Source organism: Branchiostoma floridae, chromosome 4 (genome assembly GCF_000003815.2).
Source record: "Branchiostoma floridae strain S238N-H82 chromosome 4, Bfl_VNyyK, whole genome shotgun sequence".
NCBI lineage: Eukaryota > Metazoa > Chordata > Leptocardii > Amphioxiformes > Branchiostomatidae > Branchiostoma > Branchiostoma floridae.
In genome coordinates this window covers 5,004,764-5,021,267 of record NC_049982.1, presented here as the reverse complement: position 1 = coordinate 5,021,267, position 16,504 = coordinate 5,004,764, and the positions used below count along the sequence as shown (strand labels likewise).

General features: G+C 40.7%; 2 protein-coding genes across 2 annotated transcripts; one reads left to right on the top strand and one right to left on the bottom strand.

Moving 5' to 3' along the window:
• Window positions 1–692: 692 nt before the first annotated feature.
• On the bottom strand, window positions 693–9,819 carry LOC118414439 (probable tubulin polyglutamylase TTLL1). Its single transcript, XM_035818476.1, has 14 exons — window positions 9,509–9,819; window positions 8,930–8,995; window positions 8,204–8,346; window positions 7,628–7,732; window positions 7,147–7,222; window positions 6,678–6,812; window positions 5,860–5,968; window positions 5,276–5,356; window positions 4,980–5,042; window positions 4,671–4,711; window positions 4,505–4,550; window positions 3,488–3,597; window positions 1,666–1,719; window positions 693–1,320 (listed from the first exon to the last, which is right to left on the bottom strand). The coding sequence occupies exons 1-14, from the start codon at window positions 9,619–9,621 to the stop codon at window positions 1,185–1,187; spliced, it is 1,278 nt and encodes a 425-aa protein (XP_035674369.1). The 5' UTR covers window positions 9,622–9,819; the 3' UTR covers window positions 693–1,184.
• A 277-nt stretch (window positions 9,820–10,096) lies between these two features.
• On the top strand, window positions 10,097–16,504 carry LOC118414960 (transmembrane protein 41B-like). Its single transcript, XM_035819304.1, has 7 exons — window positions 10,097–10,319; window positions 10,660–10,795; window positions 11,247–11,375; window positions 11,968–12,061; window positions 12,364–12,468; window positions 13,346–13,484; window positions 16,174–16,504. Exons 1-7 carry the CDS (start codon window positions 10,124–10,126, stop codon window positions 16,341–16,343), a joined length of 969 nt encoding a protein of 322 aa, XP_035675197.1. The 5' UTR covers window positions 10,097–10,123; the 3' UTR covers window positions 16,344–16,504.

The window sequence follows — 16,504 nt, the reverse complement described above, 5'->3', positions numbered from 1 at the left end:
ATTGCCATGTTGTCGGCAGAGGTCTGCCTGAGAAAGAAGACTTGATGTCCAGCCTCCGAGGTCCTGTGTCCTGCAGTGTTCAATGTTCTTCCTTTTCAGTAGGTGGAGGCCTGCCTGTAAAAGACTTGGAGCCTTGCCTCCAGGCTCCTGTGTTTTGCAATGTTCATTGTTCTTTCATTACTTCCATGTAGTAGGTGGAGGCATCCACATTGTCAGAGGATCCCTGCTTTGGCGTCCCTTCCTTGACTGTATTTTGTGAGGGAAGACTTGGTGTCCAGATACTGTAAAATGCCATTCCTTGAATGACACTTCCACGTTGTTGATGAAGGCCTGCCTGTCAAAGAAGACTTGGTGCATGCCCAGCCTCCAGGCTCCTGTGTTTTGCAGCGTTCTTCGTTCTTCCATTACTTCATGACTGTGATAGTGTTCTTAGTCTCTATCCTACTTCCAGTAGTTTGTGGAGGAAGAGGACTTTGTGTCCAGATCATGCGTTCTGTAGCATTCAATCAGCCTCTATCCTACTTCCATGTAGAAGGCAGAGGTGCCTGTGAAAGAAGACTTGGTGTCCAGATAACATATTTTGCAGTTCCTTCATTACTTCCATGTAGTAGGTGGCGGCTTGCCCGTGAAGGAACACTTGGTGTACCTATCCTGGCTCCTGTGTTTTACGGTTTTCATTTTTTTTTCTTTCATTACTTTCATGTAGCAGGCAGAGGCTTCATGTCCAGATCGAGTGTTCTGTAGCATTCCTAGTCCCTATCCTACTTCCTGAGGCCTGCTTGTGAAATAAGAGTTGGTGTCTAGGGACAGGCTATTGTGTTTTATAGTGTTCATTTTTCTTTTATCATTTCCATGTAGTAGGAGGCCGCCTGCCAGTGAAAGAAGACTTTGAGTCTAGATCATGTGTTTTGTAGTGTCCCGGTCTCTATCCTATTTGAATACTTGGTGTCCAGATCAAGCATTCTGTAGTGTTCCTAGCCACTACATCTATATATATATACACCCTACTTCCATGTAGTCGTTGTTGGTGCCTGTGAAAGAAGACTTGATGTCCAGATCAAGCGTTCTGTAGCGTTCCCAGTCTCTGTCTTACTTCCATTTAGTCGGCAGTGACCAGTCAGTGAAAGACGACTTGGTGTCCAGCCTCCAGGCTCCTGTGTCTTGCAGTGTTCCTTGTTCTTTCATTACTTCCATGTAGTAGGCGGAGGCCTGCCAGTGAAGGAAGACTTGGTGTCCCTGCCCCTGCTGCCCACACTCAGCCCCAGCCGGCTCTTGGTGTCCCTCTCCAAGATGTCTGCCTGAGCCAGATCCTCGTCATACCTAGACAACATTTAGACATAGACAAAGTTACAGCTTACAGGTAAACTAACAGTAGTTTCCTCTATGTCACTATGACATTGGATGCTTTGGTCCTACGAGGCTGCCTGTGTTGGGAATCCTAAAATACATATGATGACATGAATTTATCTTACGTAATGTGCACCTGAATTGCAGTTGGTGCATACAACGTTCAACTCTTAAAATTTCTCTGCAAATATGACTTTTTCTTGTCTGTGACAGTTTTACGAGTTTCTGCTGTTGTTTTCAGTCCTTCTTGGTCAGGTTGTTTTAGTGTAAAATTTGTTTCATTTCTAAAAATAAAATCAACCAGAACTTTGTACTTACAGCAGGTCATAGTTGCCTAGAGCCTCCTTTGGGGGAACTTTGTTCCATCTCACACTGCAAAGAGATACATTAACATGATGTTACAAACTATTGCGAATCTTTCTTGATTATTAGAGCTAACTTAAAGTAATATTTTTAATCATAAGATATTGGCCATGAGAGAACTGGTGATCTTTTTGACTAAGGAAGTAGTGGTGGTGTTAATTTGTACACAATATCAACAACAAATAACAGGCCTTCTTGCAACTGTTGCAGGCCTCCTTACCAGTCGAACCGCAGAGCTCTATGCGCATCCGTTCTGCGCAGCTATCTCTACGACAGATCATACTCCGGAACACAGTTTGTCCTGGCATGACCCCGCTGCATGGGTGTAAGCAAGTGCCCGTTGTGCAGCAAAAAGACCTCAGACCTACATAATGTTTGTTCTTTCTTACATCTACAGGCTTTGCCCAGTACAGCCATATAGATATTTCATGCATTGCAAAATGACAGCGAACACTGTAGCTTTCGAAACATTGGCAATTTTTGCCAGTTTATTTGTGGTTGTCTTTTTTGCAGTTCACCATCATCCCATAAGCTAACCCCACCACGTGATAGCCCACTTCCTCACCTGAACATTGATACCAAACTTTCTTGTTTAATTTGAGGAGCAACGGGTTTGCCCCGAAATTATCTTCTAACATGCGCAAATCACGGTGGTGAAGTTTCGGTCTAGTTGTAGCAGGCCATGCACACTACCCTGCGTTTTGACCGTATTTTCATACATTTCGCATGGTGTCACAGGCCTCATTTCTTGGTACGAGAAGCTGAATGGGTCCGACTGTCAGATGCAATATAATAAGTGACATGATGATAGACAAGTACACATAGACACAGGGTTTCAGTACAAAGTCAGACTTTTTAAAAAACATCAGATTTTGAGTCAATCTGTTTCGAACTCCTGGTCCGAATCTGGGTTCGAACGATGGAACCCAGCCGGTACGTTCCATTTTCCGTGTCGTGGGGGTCAGGCGAGTTCAAGCCTAATGTTGCAGCGTTTGGAAAAGTTGATAAAACTTACGGCTCAGGATTTGCCGTCGCAAATAGACTTCTTAAAACCCACCGAAATGAAACTGACATTAACTGTACAATAAAGGTCTTCATTCATTCATTCATTCATTAACCAGAAGCCAGAATAAGTGGGATTCATGTGCAAGCATACTGATATCAATACTTCATGTCTGAGATTTGTAAGGATAGTGAAAGATCAGTGTGTGCGGTTTCACGTTCGAAAATAGATGCCGGGAAATTCGACATGTTGTCACATAATTTCGGGGCAAACCCGTTGCTCTTCAAATTTCCCCGGGAACTTAGGTATCAATGAAAAGGTGAGGAATTGGACTTTCGCGCTGTGGATTTATCTCGAGGGATGAAGTTGAAATGTAAAAAAGACCAGCAAACATAATCTTACCAAAAATTGCTTATGTTTCAAAGCCAACAGCGTTCGCTGCCGTTGGGCAATGCACGAAATATCTACATGGTTGTACTGGGCAAAACCTGTAGATATGCAAAAGTATAAACATCATGTAGGTCTGAGGTCTTTTTGCTGTACAACAGGCAGTTATAAACACCCATGCAGCGGGGTCAAATCGGGTCGCGTCAAAAGCCGTATCTTAGAGAATAACGCGTTCTAGGGTGACCTGCGGTTCGACTGTTACCAGGCTGAATTGCATACATGAAACTGATCACAGGGCAGAGAAGAATTGTATATTCAGCCAGTATATCATGTAATTATCCACTTTTCAACTGCTTGTACAAGTAATTATAAGAAGACCCAGCTTACTCAGGCAGTTCCCCGTTAGGCATGACAATGTTGAGAGAGTCGTTGATGAGGTTGTACTTCATGATGCGGTCAGCTGCAGTGGTGGATGTTAGCGAGGGGGAGGCATTCACCTGTAATAGGGGAGAAGTAGTGCATATCTTTATGGAGAACATGCTAAAAAATATCATCATCATCATATCGTTCCGTGCCAGTACTGCAGCCAGGCCACGGCCTTCTTGTTAGCGTCTAGTAGGTCCTGGTTGGAGATGTTGGGGCCTAATACGCAGTCCATTGTAATGAGTCCCATAATTTGGATAGGGTGGCCACAATGACACTCAGCTGAGTTCACCTGTCCCCATTTCAGTAGGTTGGAGAACAAGCTAAAAGCACATTTGGCTTGTGAAGTTGCAAGGGGGAGGAATTCACTTAAAATACAGGCAATCATCGTGGTTTTAGAGGGTTAAGCTAAACTTTGCTAACTTAAAGGTAACATAAAATGCTTGTTGACAAAACTGTTGTAGTACAGTCACTGAGGCCTAGGAAAAAAAATGTTGTGTTTCCTGTTTCAGTCCTGAAAAAATTAGGGTCGGTAGGTAGGCATTATCTTTTTTTTTTTTGGTACTTTTTTTAGGCTGGCCAAAATTCTTGTGATACATATTACAATACGGTTGAACAAAGTAAACTGAAGTGCATGATGACACTTGTCTTTCAATGTCAAACTTTAATTTTGTGCATGATAGATACATTGATCCTTCATTAGATAGGACAAGCAGTGTTTTACTTCAATAGGAAGCAGGCTAAATAAAAATTCTAACTGGAAGCTATGTGACTCCACTGCCCACCCAAAAAAAAAGTCTAGGGTCGGCAGGTTTTTTTAGGGTAGGTAGGGAAACAGGAAACACAACATTTTTTTTCCTAGGCCTGATATAATTTTTTTCTAATATGATGACCAGACTCTATCATCATAAAGAAATAACATAGACTATGAAATGCTGTCTTTAAATCTGATCTTAAAAAAACACCAAGAGTTAAACAAACCTCAATCAGCCATGGCTTTAGGTTGTTGTCTATGATGATGTCATATCTGAAAAAAAATAAGAACAAAGAAATTTATTCATCATATTTACATTATAGTTTTATGCATAAAATGTACATGTATTTACTCCTGTTTGAAAATGAGAAGTAACCATGTAAACCAACTTACCCATAACATTCAAAACAGTGTCTGTCATTGGCCATCACACCCTGTGAAGATAAATTAAAAGTCTTTAGATTTGATACAAGATTTTGTTCTTGGTTATTTCCATTACATTTCACAGTCTAGATCTAAAAGCTACCTAATTCTATACATGTTAAAAACAAACAGGCACAACACACTGTAATGTCATAACTTTCCAAGACTTACCAACAGAGACAAATGAAATGTGGAATAGATGAATACAATTTGTTACAGTACAAAAAAGCAAAACAGTTATACATGACTCTTTAACTGCCTGTTACAAGAAAGACTCACCGAGACAGCCTTGAGAGAGTGGACTGTCAGCCAGTTGATGTCATCAAACAACTTGTCTGTCACCTGATGGAAACGACACAAAGTAAAACACACATCTAATCTTTTAATGCGTATTTGGTGAAAATGTTGAAAAGCAGCTTTACCTGATGGCAGCAGTCTACAAAACAATAAAATGATACAAACACCATTTTCATTTTATTCATCAAGATAGTACATGCTCTAGCCAATTGAATCAAATTTCCAAGTAGACAATGTTGGTAAATAAATCTGGAGTACAATTTGTATTAAATACAAACCTCTTTCCCTCGTGTCCCTTCCAGAAATAGTCTCATGTTCTTGATGGTCCACTTTCCTCCATGTACATTGTTGTATTCATCCTACATATCAAAGAAGAGAAAAATTCAAGCTAAAACTGATTCTGTTATGAGGTATTACTTACTTAGAGTTGCAGAGCTTTTTTGGAGAAAAAAAGAAGAGAAATCCACAAAAGTATGCACTCTAATCCATCCTTCCTTGCACCACTTTAGCAATTCTTTGATGAACTGCAGACAAAAGACCCATACACAAAATTTAGTGTTCATTGAGGTGACATTACATTGTACAGTGACTAATAACCAATAGTTAGTAGACATTATTTTTTTTAGTAAGTAGACATTATCAATCAAATCACATTGTCCTTATGAATAGTTTATCTAATACATGTACATGTAGCCTTTACCCCACTAACATGGAATTATTAAATAATTGAAGGCTGATGGAGAATCTACTATATTTACTGACCCCATGTTTCTGTATGGACACGTTGGTGAGGTGGATAAACATGTTGTGTTACTGACCCCATGTTTCTGTATGGATACGTTGGTGAGGTTTATATACTGACCCCATGTTTCTGTATGGACACGTTGGTGAGGTGGATAAACATGTTGTCCAGTTCACTTGTGCTCGACGTGTACTTCACTGTACAGAACCGGCAGAACCCCAGGCGGTACCTGAGGAGTGAGAATCAATCAATTAATTGATCAATTCATCAATAAGTCTGTCAAGAAATAAACAAGTTCTCAATATTCAAATAAACATTTTAAAACTTTACATTCCTCTACAACAATACAGGTACAGAGGGTGTGGCAAATAAAGAGACATCATTGCTTAATTCTCCAGATGACTCCACTACTATTCAGGCTGTGTTGCTTTCCCCTGAATTTCTGAATACTGAACTGAGGTTTGGAAGGGAGTCACAAACTCTCGCTGTCAGGGGCTGATCGAGTCTGACCAGCAGAAAGGCTGCTAGAAACTACATCTAGTCAGGGTACACTGCTATTGTCCGGGCAAGCAGCCCGCGATGATGATGATGATGATGTATCAGTACCAATTTGTACATCTAAAAGTACCTAAGGAAAGAAATACAGCCACTCCATCAATGTTCTTAAATAAAAGTGACAGGCTTTTAGCCAGGCAGCCGTACAGGCATACATTGCACGGCCTGTTAAAAAAATAACTCAAATTGTACGGCTTTACACTGGGAGCACATCCTCTGACAAGCATGAAATTCTGATTGACCAGGGATGCTACAGGTCACATGTGGCCAGTAAATGTGCTTGTAAATATATACAATACTCGCACCTGCAGCGCTTGCCGAACGGCAAGAAATTTGGACACCTTTTGATAAAATCCTAGCTAAAAGCCTGAAAAGTGACGTACATGTAACACTTAAGTGGTCGGTAAGAAGTCACCAGGACATAGAGGCGCAGGTCAAACTTCTTCCCACCAATCAGAAGCGGGTTGTCGATGTAGCGGGAGATCACGTACGCGTCCTTACCAGAGGGAGCGGCAAACCTGGGGGAAGGAAACAGGCAGGTTTCTTCACCATGTGTGATGCTGAGCTACAGCTAGTCTGTCTCTACTGTAATCCGTGGCATGGTATGGTGGTATGTAATCAAATTATTGCACAGCTGCCAATGTTACATAGAAAGGGTGTGTTTTCATCAGTTTTTTTGCTAGTTCGGGAATAAGATAACCAAATAGAAATTCAGATATGTTTTGTGTGTGTGTGTGTGCAGGGGTATAGTCATCAGGAAAGGAATGTAAATATTTTTGTTATAAAGGGTCTTTTAAAGCAGAATTAAAATTCAAATGTGCCAAGTAAGAAACTAAGTAAGTAAAGACTTACGAGTTAGTTTTGCTGTCCCTGGACCACTTCTTTAGTTGGGACAGCTTGTTGATCAGGAAAATTCCAATTCCCCTTGCTGTGAACAAATACAAGTTTTGTAATATTCAATTAGTCAATAAAAAGCAAGATGACAGAAAGAACAAGAAAATAACAAAGAGCAAAAGGGGGAAAAATAAGAAAGAAATACCTGGAAGGTGAATAACAGAAAAACTGCTGAACAGTTATAAAGGAGAAAATAAAACTAAGCAAAGAACATGAAGAAAATATCTTACATGAAAATCAGTGATATGTAGCAAAAAGTGTAACAAAACGTAATAAAAACTAGTCAAGTAATGACGTAATAAAACTAGTCAAGGAGAGACTCTTCTCAAGCAAGTTTGGAATGAGTGAGTGATAATTGAAGTAAAGAGTGTAGGGAAGAAGGCAATACACATGCGATGAGTACTTGCAGACATTCTATTTGAGTCCTGTGTACACCAACCTTTCCCTGTAGGTTTCATGATCCAGGTGCTGTTCGGGTTCTTCCTGAACTCCTCCACAAACAGGTTGTAGTCTGCAGGCAGCAGGAACGTCACCGGGATGAAATCTGTCGATAGCAGAAAATTATAGGTTATTAAATGGATGCTGGTATGAAAAAAATCTTACTTCACGTTTCAACCAAGAAAATGTTGTTTTGTCTGCATTATTTGCACGGGGTCATTCATTCAAAGATAGGAACACTGAGTACTGTGTGTGTGTGTGTGTGTGTGTAGTAATACAAAATGTGGTGCAAGGAATCTATGAATCTTCTTACTATAATCTTAGGCCATGGCTTCTTGAAACGTTATTGTCTTTTGCCAAAGACTTTAGGAGCTGTCAATTCAAAAAGTAATGAGCTCTTCACTGATTGTCACAGTCTGTAAACACTGTGAACATATTGCAACACATGATTGCAATGCCCAAGCAGATTTCTAGGCTTTTCTAGCAAGATCATTTGTATCAAACATTTGTCAGACTCTTTTCTTTTTCCTGATAGTAAGACGTGTCTAATACCCTTCGACATCAAGTTTGTTTGTACCTAAGTACTTGTATCTCCCCTCCTCGTCCCTCTCAGACACAGGGTTGCCCTCCTTCTCCAGGTCCTTACGGTACCGTTTGAGGTTCTTCACCATCAGGTCCTTCCTGGTCAGCTCATAGTGGTTCGGGAAGTGGTTGATGACTCTGTAAGGAACAAAAATAGCCATAGACTGATGATAGCTATCTATTGTAAGGGCTGCCTGCTTTTGCTAGCTTATATTTAGTTATAAAGATTTGTATTGGCTGAGTCAAGCTTTTTTGATATTATGCAGTTGGGTTCAGGACTCTAATATACAAATGCAAAGGGGTAAATCCAAATATGTGTGATATATGATACAATGCAATGTCTATCAGCAGTGAGCTTGAGTCAAGATTGCAAAGTTTTGACATTGACATTGGCTCAATTGGTAATCACAGGATCATGCCACACATTGTCTAGAGAGATGTCAAAATGTACGCTCATTGAAAAGGCATTTCATACATTTTAATGACAGGAAGGAAACTACAGCATTTGTTTATTTGTATAAATACAATGCAAAGCAAGCTTGAGTCAAGATTGCCCAAAGTATTAGGGCATTGGCATTGGCTCAGTTTGTCATCACAGGAAGAAATGCGATGTTGACGCCATATGATTTGTTTACAGAAATGTAGAAAGGGAGACTCCTTGAAAGGACAGTTTCACACACTTTGATGACACAAAACAAAACATATGGAAACAGCTACTTACTGGTCATCCTGAAGCCTGTACCCATTCTCAATGCTGAAGATGTTTCTTGTTGTTTGAACGCTGCTCCTGGAAATAAAGAAGTCTGCTGTTTAAAGTTGGCATGCTCACACATAAGATAAACAAATAAATAAAGAAATAAACAATGCAACACTACAATGGCTGAACACAAACTGGATTCAATAATCTTCATAAGAATCAGTACTGTTATCAAATTGTAATTGGACCGTATGCATTATCTTCTATGTCCTAGTATAATTTCTAAGTTATCTAACCTTCAATCCTGCCTCTGTCTCCATCATATTTGATCAGAACAACAAGGTTATCCCTGTAACTTAGTGTAAGTTAGTATAACCTACTTGATCAGAAAATGATTTTCCCCACTTTGATTTCAATAAAAAGATTCAAGAGACCTTGTAAAGAAGCTTATCACACAAAGAATATACAGGTAACGTTAGGATTTCAAGTTTATCTACACCTGTGATCAAGAGGAATAACACAGTTGTGTAGTAGGTAAATACATGCCTGGCTGAAGCTTAGAGCTATAGATATAGAGACCGGATATAGAGCAGAGTTACTTACCAGTAAAAGTTCCAATCCTCGTCCGCAGAAGCACTTACCCAGCCTCTCTTCTCGAAATTATTGATCAGCACAGACTTCTCGATGTCACAGGCATATTTGACTTTTCCCGCCATCCTTATCTAGACCATCAGAGCTCTGAAATCAGCTGCAAAACATGAACTCATAAAAATTTGACATCCCTACCGCCATCTTGGATTTTAGCCAGATGATTTCCATCATGTGACCTCCGTTGGCCAGGTAACTGGTATTTCTAGCTGACGATTTATTTCATTTTGATAAAGTCTTTGTCATATCTGGGAAATTATGTAGCCATGCGATGCTATTTTAATATTCTTTACATGGTTTATCAAAGAATATGCATTTTTCCCAGCACACCACATAGAAATAGGGATGTTCCATAGTAACTTTATAGGGGTGTGTGCAAAAATAGATCGATATGAAAATACAAGTTTCTGAAGGTTGACTCCTATGATGTACAACAAACATTATAAATTATTTCTTTATATAGAAACATTAAGATTATTTATACAACTACTGTACACATCATGTTTATTTGATGTTTGTTTTTACAAAATCACTACCCCCACAAGTAATATGTAATCTTCCTAAAGTGTCATGGCCGCCTCCCAGTCAGAAAAGTCGTCTGATCCCGGCTTGGCCGCAGGTTCGGCGGAAAACCACGTCCCAGGAAACACCGTGCGCCCTCCTAGTCCTCTCGGAGCTACACCGAGACCGCCTCTGATGAGGGAACGCCAGGGTTTGTCCAGGTCCGGCGCAGAGGGCTCAGAAACGGCCCGCGAAGAACCAGGAGGTAACCATGACATGTCATCTCGTATGTTTCTTTGGGCCATATGAAGTTGATATGTTGTTACCATTACAAAAGATAGCCATATAACGAAAGATGCTCAACAGGGGTGGTCATGTCAAAGTGATATTGCTATTTTTATTGAATAGTAATTTGTTTTTGTTCAGGAAACAGCAAAATTGAAGACAATATATCCAAGGGATCCGGAAGAAGAAATGAAATGTTAAGATTGGCCTTATTATCGTTGTCTTGAAGTGTTTAGCTCCTTTCACTTTTACCTCTGGGAAGATGATGGAAATTATGGCCCTTCCTTTATTCTCAATTCATTTTTCTTCTTCTTTTCCAGACAAAGGCAACACCAGTAGACCTGGAGATATCAGCCAAGAAGAGTCGTCCAAAAACTTCACCATCCTCGCCTTCATCTTCCTGGCATCTCTGGTTGTCTTAGGTCTCGTCTACTGGAACTTTCCAGATCTGAAGGAGTGAGTAAACCCACCTTATATGTACTGGAAGCTATATGAATATTTGTCTTCAGATCAAGAAGGAATACGATTTCTATGTTTGGGGTCCTTAGAAATTGAAGGGGCTGCACAACTTTAATGTCAGAGCTCAAAGATGAAATGAATAATTTAGGATAAAATTGCACTAAAATTCTAGCACAAAAAATTGGACTTACTCAAATTTTCGATTGATTGATTCTAGTCTTTATCAAAGAAAGGACAATCCACTGCTTCTGTGACATCAAGTTAAGTAGCACACATGACTCGTTAAGCAGTGGATCATAGTCTATTGCGCCCTCCGTCATCCCTACCAACACAGAGGAACTTTCAACTTATGAAATGAATAAATGATTGAATGAGTGAGCCCCTGGCAGCACACCATTCCTCACTAGTCTACACATATGTCTTTATCATCTATTTTTTATTTCAACAGAGAGGAGAGAGCAGCAGTGAAATTACCAAGAAACATAGAAGATGCCAAAGCACTCGGACGTGTGCTGTCAGCATACAAGGAGGCGTACTACTATGAAGTCATGGCAGGAGTGATTGTCACTTATATATTGTATCCTTTCTGTCGCAAGATGCTTGAATATTTGCAAAGGTTTAACTTTAAACATCCCCAAATATAATTTTTTCATCAGGTAGGTAATCTACTGGATAACAATAAAACACATGCGGGTTTTTTTAACTGGTCAATATTAAGATAACAGACTATAAATGATGTGTTGTCTAGCTTAAAACACTTGTAAGTTAAGAAACTATCACTGAAGTGTCGTCTAGATGAGAACACTTGATTGTGTACAAAGAGCTTTGGTATCCAAGATTTATAACATGTTTTTGCCATATAGAAGGTTATGCTGATTCTGATTTACTGTAATATGATTGTCGAGTAACGGAGTTTGTTGAGTGACCATTTGAATTGTGTCATAGTTTTTTTGTTCATGTATGGTCTGGATCTGTTGTAGATATCCAAAATGGAATACAATTAAAATTATAATCAATATTCTAAACATTTTCAACATAAAGATTTGTATTACATTTAATAATTTTAGGGCTTCTAAAAACCAGCATGTTCACATTGCACAAGTTTAAAGTCACTCGTTCAGTCATTTATATAATTTGTAGTTTGACTTTCCTTGACTTGCTGCTCCCAGTTTACAAACATTTGCCATACCAGGGTCCATCTTCCTCAGCATCCTGATAGGCTACATGTTCCCCTTCCCTCTGGCACTCTTCATCGTTTGCTTGGTGAGTCAACCTGTTGTTGTTCTGTTCTTAGAAGTTTATTCATTCATTATTACTCATTTATTCATTCATTCATTCGTTCTTCCAATTATGTCCATCTGCCAAGGAATCAGCAATTACTGACATGTTTGCCTGATACAACATGGAGCCTGATACGAAACGGAGGTTAGCCAGGCCTCTATCTGGGTGATTTGTAGTGAATCACCAACTCCAGATAGAACAATTTGCACCATCGCAGACCGGGGCATCCCCCTACTCTTTTTCAAATGTCGATTTCAACTCATGAATATTTTTTGTTTCCACAGTGTTCTGCGACAGGTGCCTCTTTCTGCTATTTATTGTCATATCTGGTGGGGCGACGACTTGTCCTGCGCTACATCCCCGACAGGGTCAAGCAGTGGTCAGCAACGGTAAGTATGGACTAGGAAGAGTGTATGTGTGAACAGAAAAGTCCATAGGGAGGTTTTGAAAAAAATAGCGTATTAAAGCTCACTCACACACATACACATGTACACACACACACACTAACTATCCAGTTGTTACCATACAGATGTGGCTTGATTACAGACAGACTCTGCACTTTGTAGTTTGTGCTTTCAAGCTGTTTATCCATCTCTTAAGTGGTATTCTCCATGGATTTAACTGAGAGAACTTTTTGATTGATATCTTTAGCAAAAGCAATTATTTGGTGGGAGATACAGTCAAACCTGCCCAAGACGACCACTCGGAGGACCGGGAAAAAGCTGTCGATTTGGACAGGTGGTCGCTGAGAAGAGTATCGACTCAAAACATGCCCGATGCAAAGTATAAATGGTTGCCGTTGCGTTTAATGGCAAATAGCAAGCACACTGCACGCACGCAAAGAAGCGAGGTCTTTAATGTCAAATACAACACGCACACTGTAAACTGTAAATTTAACCCCAAAATCCGACGCAAACTGGCCGATTTCGGCACAAAATCGCGCTAATTATCATAAAAAATCGATGAAAACCTTAATCTTCAAAATGATGCGGTCGTTATAGGTCCCAATTTTGGCCGGTCGTGGTCGCGTTGGCCAGGTGGTCGTTGAGAAAAGGTCGCTTAATGCTTACGTCAATGGAAAAATAAATCGGGACCGAGAAAAAGCGGTCGAAATGGCCAGGTGGTCGCTGAGAAGAGGTGGTCGCTCGGGCAGGTTTGACTGTATTACTTTTTAATCAAGTTGTTTTTAGAGGCTTCAGTACTACCTTTATCTTTATAGTCCTCAAGTTTTGACACGGATGATTGACGCCTGTCCGTCTCCTGCAGGTGAACCGTCACCGTGACAACCTGCTGTGGTACATCATCTTCCTGCGCATCACCCCGTTCCTGCCCAACTGGTTCATCAACATCACATCTCCTGTTATAGACGTTCCACTCTACCCCTTCTACCTGGGCACCTTCCTGGGTGAAGATGACATTTTTTATTTTCTTACTCCCGTAAAGCCTTGTTTTTTTTTCAGAACCCCTCCAAGGTTGAACAAGTTTTCTAAAATCCACTTGTCCTATCAGGCAAGCACATAAAAGATGTACTTGCCCGAACCAATTTTTCACTTGCCCAAAATTCAAATATCACTGTTACTAGTATACAGCGTTCCCGCCAGGCATACGTCTTTACGTCTTTGGACGCATTTTTTTCTGGAAAGACGCATTCGGCTCGGCTGAATGCGTCCATAAAAAAATCTGAAAGAAAGGCTGACCTGTACCATCAGTGTACAAAATGTATCTGGAATATTTCAAAAAATCTGTGTTTATAAGAAGGAATCCTACCTTTACAATTTATACTTCAAATTGTTCACTTTCCGGTCATCCCAGTAGTCTGGGCATGGGGCGGAGCGCGGCACGTTTTACAACTAGCGGACCCATGTGCGACACACCCAGCCACGCGCCAGTCTGAGCTGTCCGTTGCGCAATGTAATTTTTTGTAGTCCGTGACATACATCTGACAGTCAGCATTCTCTAACACTCGTCTGGAAGAAATCTTATATAGATTTTATATTCTGATTTTAACATGATACTTACTTATCCTCATTTTCACGTATTTGTTAAAGATGTGTGGGTAATACTAGTATTGAGCAAACAAACTGTTCTGTGCGAGTGTTGCACATCTCAACAAAAGTTCTCACGCTGTGGGCAATTGATTGGCAGTCGGTATCTTTGGCAACAGGCCACCGGCGCCAAGCAGTCTAGATTGGCCACCAGGTCCAAATCCAATCATCTTAATAACCAATCAGCGTTTGATAAATGTAATGTTGTACTCTGTCATTGGTCACCGGGAAAAAAAACAAAAGTTACGGAGTATTAGGCGCACGTGACGTTGTTTTGTGATATTGGTAGCCGACCGTGTCGCCTGGCAAGTTTCTTCCCTAGCTGCTAACAATTTACTATTAAAGTTTCCCCATTTATCCAAGTTTAAAAAGCGGTGCACGGTAAATAAGTGAAGAATCCAAAACTGTACACTTTATATGTTATTTGCAAAATTTCTTATGTTTCAAAAAGACAAAATTTGTGGCAGAAAAGGGGCCGCAATATTGTTGTCGAGTCGGCTGTGCACTGGCACTGGCCTCCGTGGCACATGGCGCGGCACGCCCCCCTCCCCAGACGGATCGTCGATCGCAACGCCCAGCACGTTGGGACGTCTTTCTGGCTACTGCTTCAAGGCTACACCGGCACTGATCACTACCAAAGAGGCAGCATATCGTCCTCCTTCGAGTAATGTATAACGTTCTTGGTCCATTTAAAAAGAAATCCAGCCAAAGATTTCACGCCGAAAACGGGGTTACCTGAGGTCGCACGCTCGTGGAAAATGACGGCACGGCCTTGTAAAACCCCACCGATACGAAAATTTTGAGTAAAATCATCGGGAAAAATAGAAAAAAAAACACAAAATGTGCGTGATGGCGTCGTTATTTTATCGTCTCGGAAAACTATTTGATGCGGGAGGGCGGAACATCGATCGCACGACTCGGTAACGTTAGACCATTTTTTATTCAATGACGGAAAAAATTGGCAAAATTTTTCCATGGGCTGACGAACTGGCTAGAGCCCTGTTGCGAAGCATCAAAAATGTTCATGTCTGGACAAATTATACCCTGGCCAGATCACGGAAGGCTGATATTCGATTCCCTGTGCTTATAGTTTTTTTTTTCCATATAACGTATTTTTGGGGTTCGAGAGGGCGGTCGTCGATTACTGAATAACGGGAGTAAAAGAGGCAACCGACATCCAATCTCAAGCGCATGATTTTCCTCTCAAATTGCAGGAAATTGTGTTTTAGAGGGTTTGAAAATCCAAATTTTCCCGGGGGAGCATGCCCCCGGACCCCCCTAGAAAGCGAGCGCCTGCGGCGCTCGTCTCGCGCCTCCGGCGCTCATTACCCCCCTCCCAAATATTTGGACGCATACTTTCAAGAACCTGGCGGGAACGCTGCTAGTATATGCATTTTCACTTCCAGCAATGGAATTCTCTGTAGACAATTGCTTGATGTCATGACTGTAAAAAGTAACAAGTATATCAAAATTGCACTAAAATCAATGGAAAAATCTTACTTGCCCGATCGGACAAGTGGGGTAGGACATGTACTTGCCCGAACAGCACTTTCACTTGCCCTGGACAATAGGGCTAGTGGACTTGTTTATCCCTGCCCTCTTAGTGAGAATGGGAAAGTTGTTTTCTTAACTGTTAAAGGTCCTGTTTGTAAGTTTTAGTTAATCATCTACTATGGACCAATTTTCTGTAGTTTTTCTTTGGAATGCCAGGCTTAATTTGGATATGAATATTTTAAAGTTGACCTTGCTTGGAACCATGTCAAGATATTCTGTAGTGCTAGTCCTTGTAGGTTTCAACATTCCAAAGATGTATCACTGTAAGTGATAATTCCTTGTTGAGTCACTGCACTATAAAATTTCAGTTGATGATTATTTATTATGTTCAGTTATGAAAGCTGAGAAAACATCCAGTAAAGAACATTTGTGGTACTCTTTATTACTTAATACTGGATACTACTATTTAAAGTCTTAATTATGGCTTAAGGACTACCTTTACCTTTTAGAGTCCTCAAGTTTTAACAACTTAACTGTTGTACCCCATCTCCCCAGGCGTGGCCCCACCCTCCTGTATAGCGATCCAGACCGGCACTACTCTGTACCAGCTGACTCACTATGGAGCTGCGGTCTCCTGGAAGTCTATGAGCTTCCTGGCTGTGTTCGCTGTGCTGTCCCTTCTCCCGACACTCTTTAAGGGCAAGCTAAAGGAGAAGTTTGACTGATGTAGTTCATAGGAAATTTCATTTGTCGAGCCTAGAGCATACATCCTTGAAATACAGTAGAAGCCACTTAATTGCACGGCCTATTTGCCAGTGAATTTCATGCAATTATCCGGCTGGTGCAATAATACAAAGTTATCTAGCTGGACCGCACCGCTTTGGGA

Bases quoted from the DNA above. Each gene is read 5' to 3' on its own strand.
- LOC118414439 (XM_035818476.1), bottom strand. From the start codon at position 9,621: ATGGCGGGAAAAGTCAAATATGCCTGTGACATCGAGAAGTCTGTGCTG. The intron at 7,223-7,627 runs GTTGGTGTACAC...ATTTGTTCACAG, and splicing joins CATGAAACCTACAGGGAAAG to CAAGGGGAATTGGAATTTTC. The intron at 5,969-6,677 runs GTACGTCACTTT...CTCACTCCTCAG, and splicing joins CGACCACTTAAGTGTTACAT to GTACCGCCTGGGGTTCTGCC.
- LOC118414960 (XM_035819304.1), top strand. From the start codon at position 10,124: ATGGCCGCCTCCCAGTCAGAAAAGTCGTCTGATCCCGGCTTGGCCGCA. The intron at 12,469-13,345 runs GTAAGTATGGAC...CGTCTCCTGCAG, and splicing joins TCAAGCAGTGGTCAGCAACG to GTGAACCGTCACCGTGACAA. The intron at 13,485-16,173 runs GTGAAGATGACA...CCATCTCCCCAG, and splicing joins CTACCTGGGCACCTTCCTGG to GCGTGGCCCCACCCTCCTGT.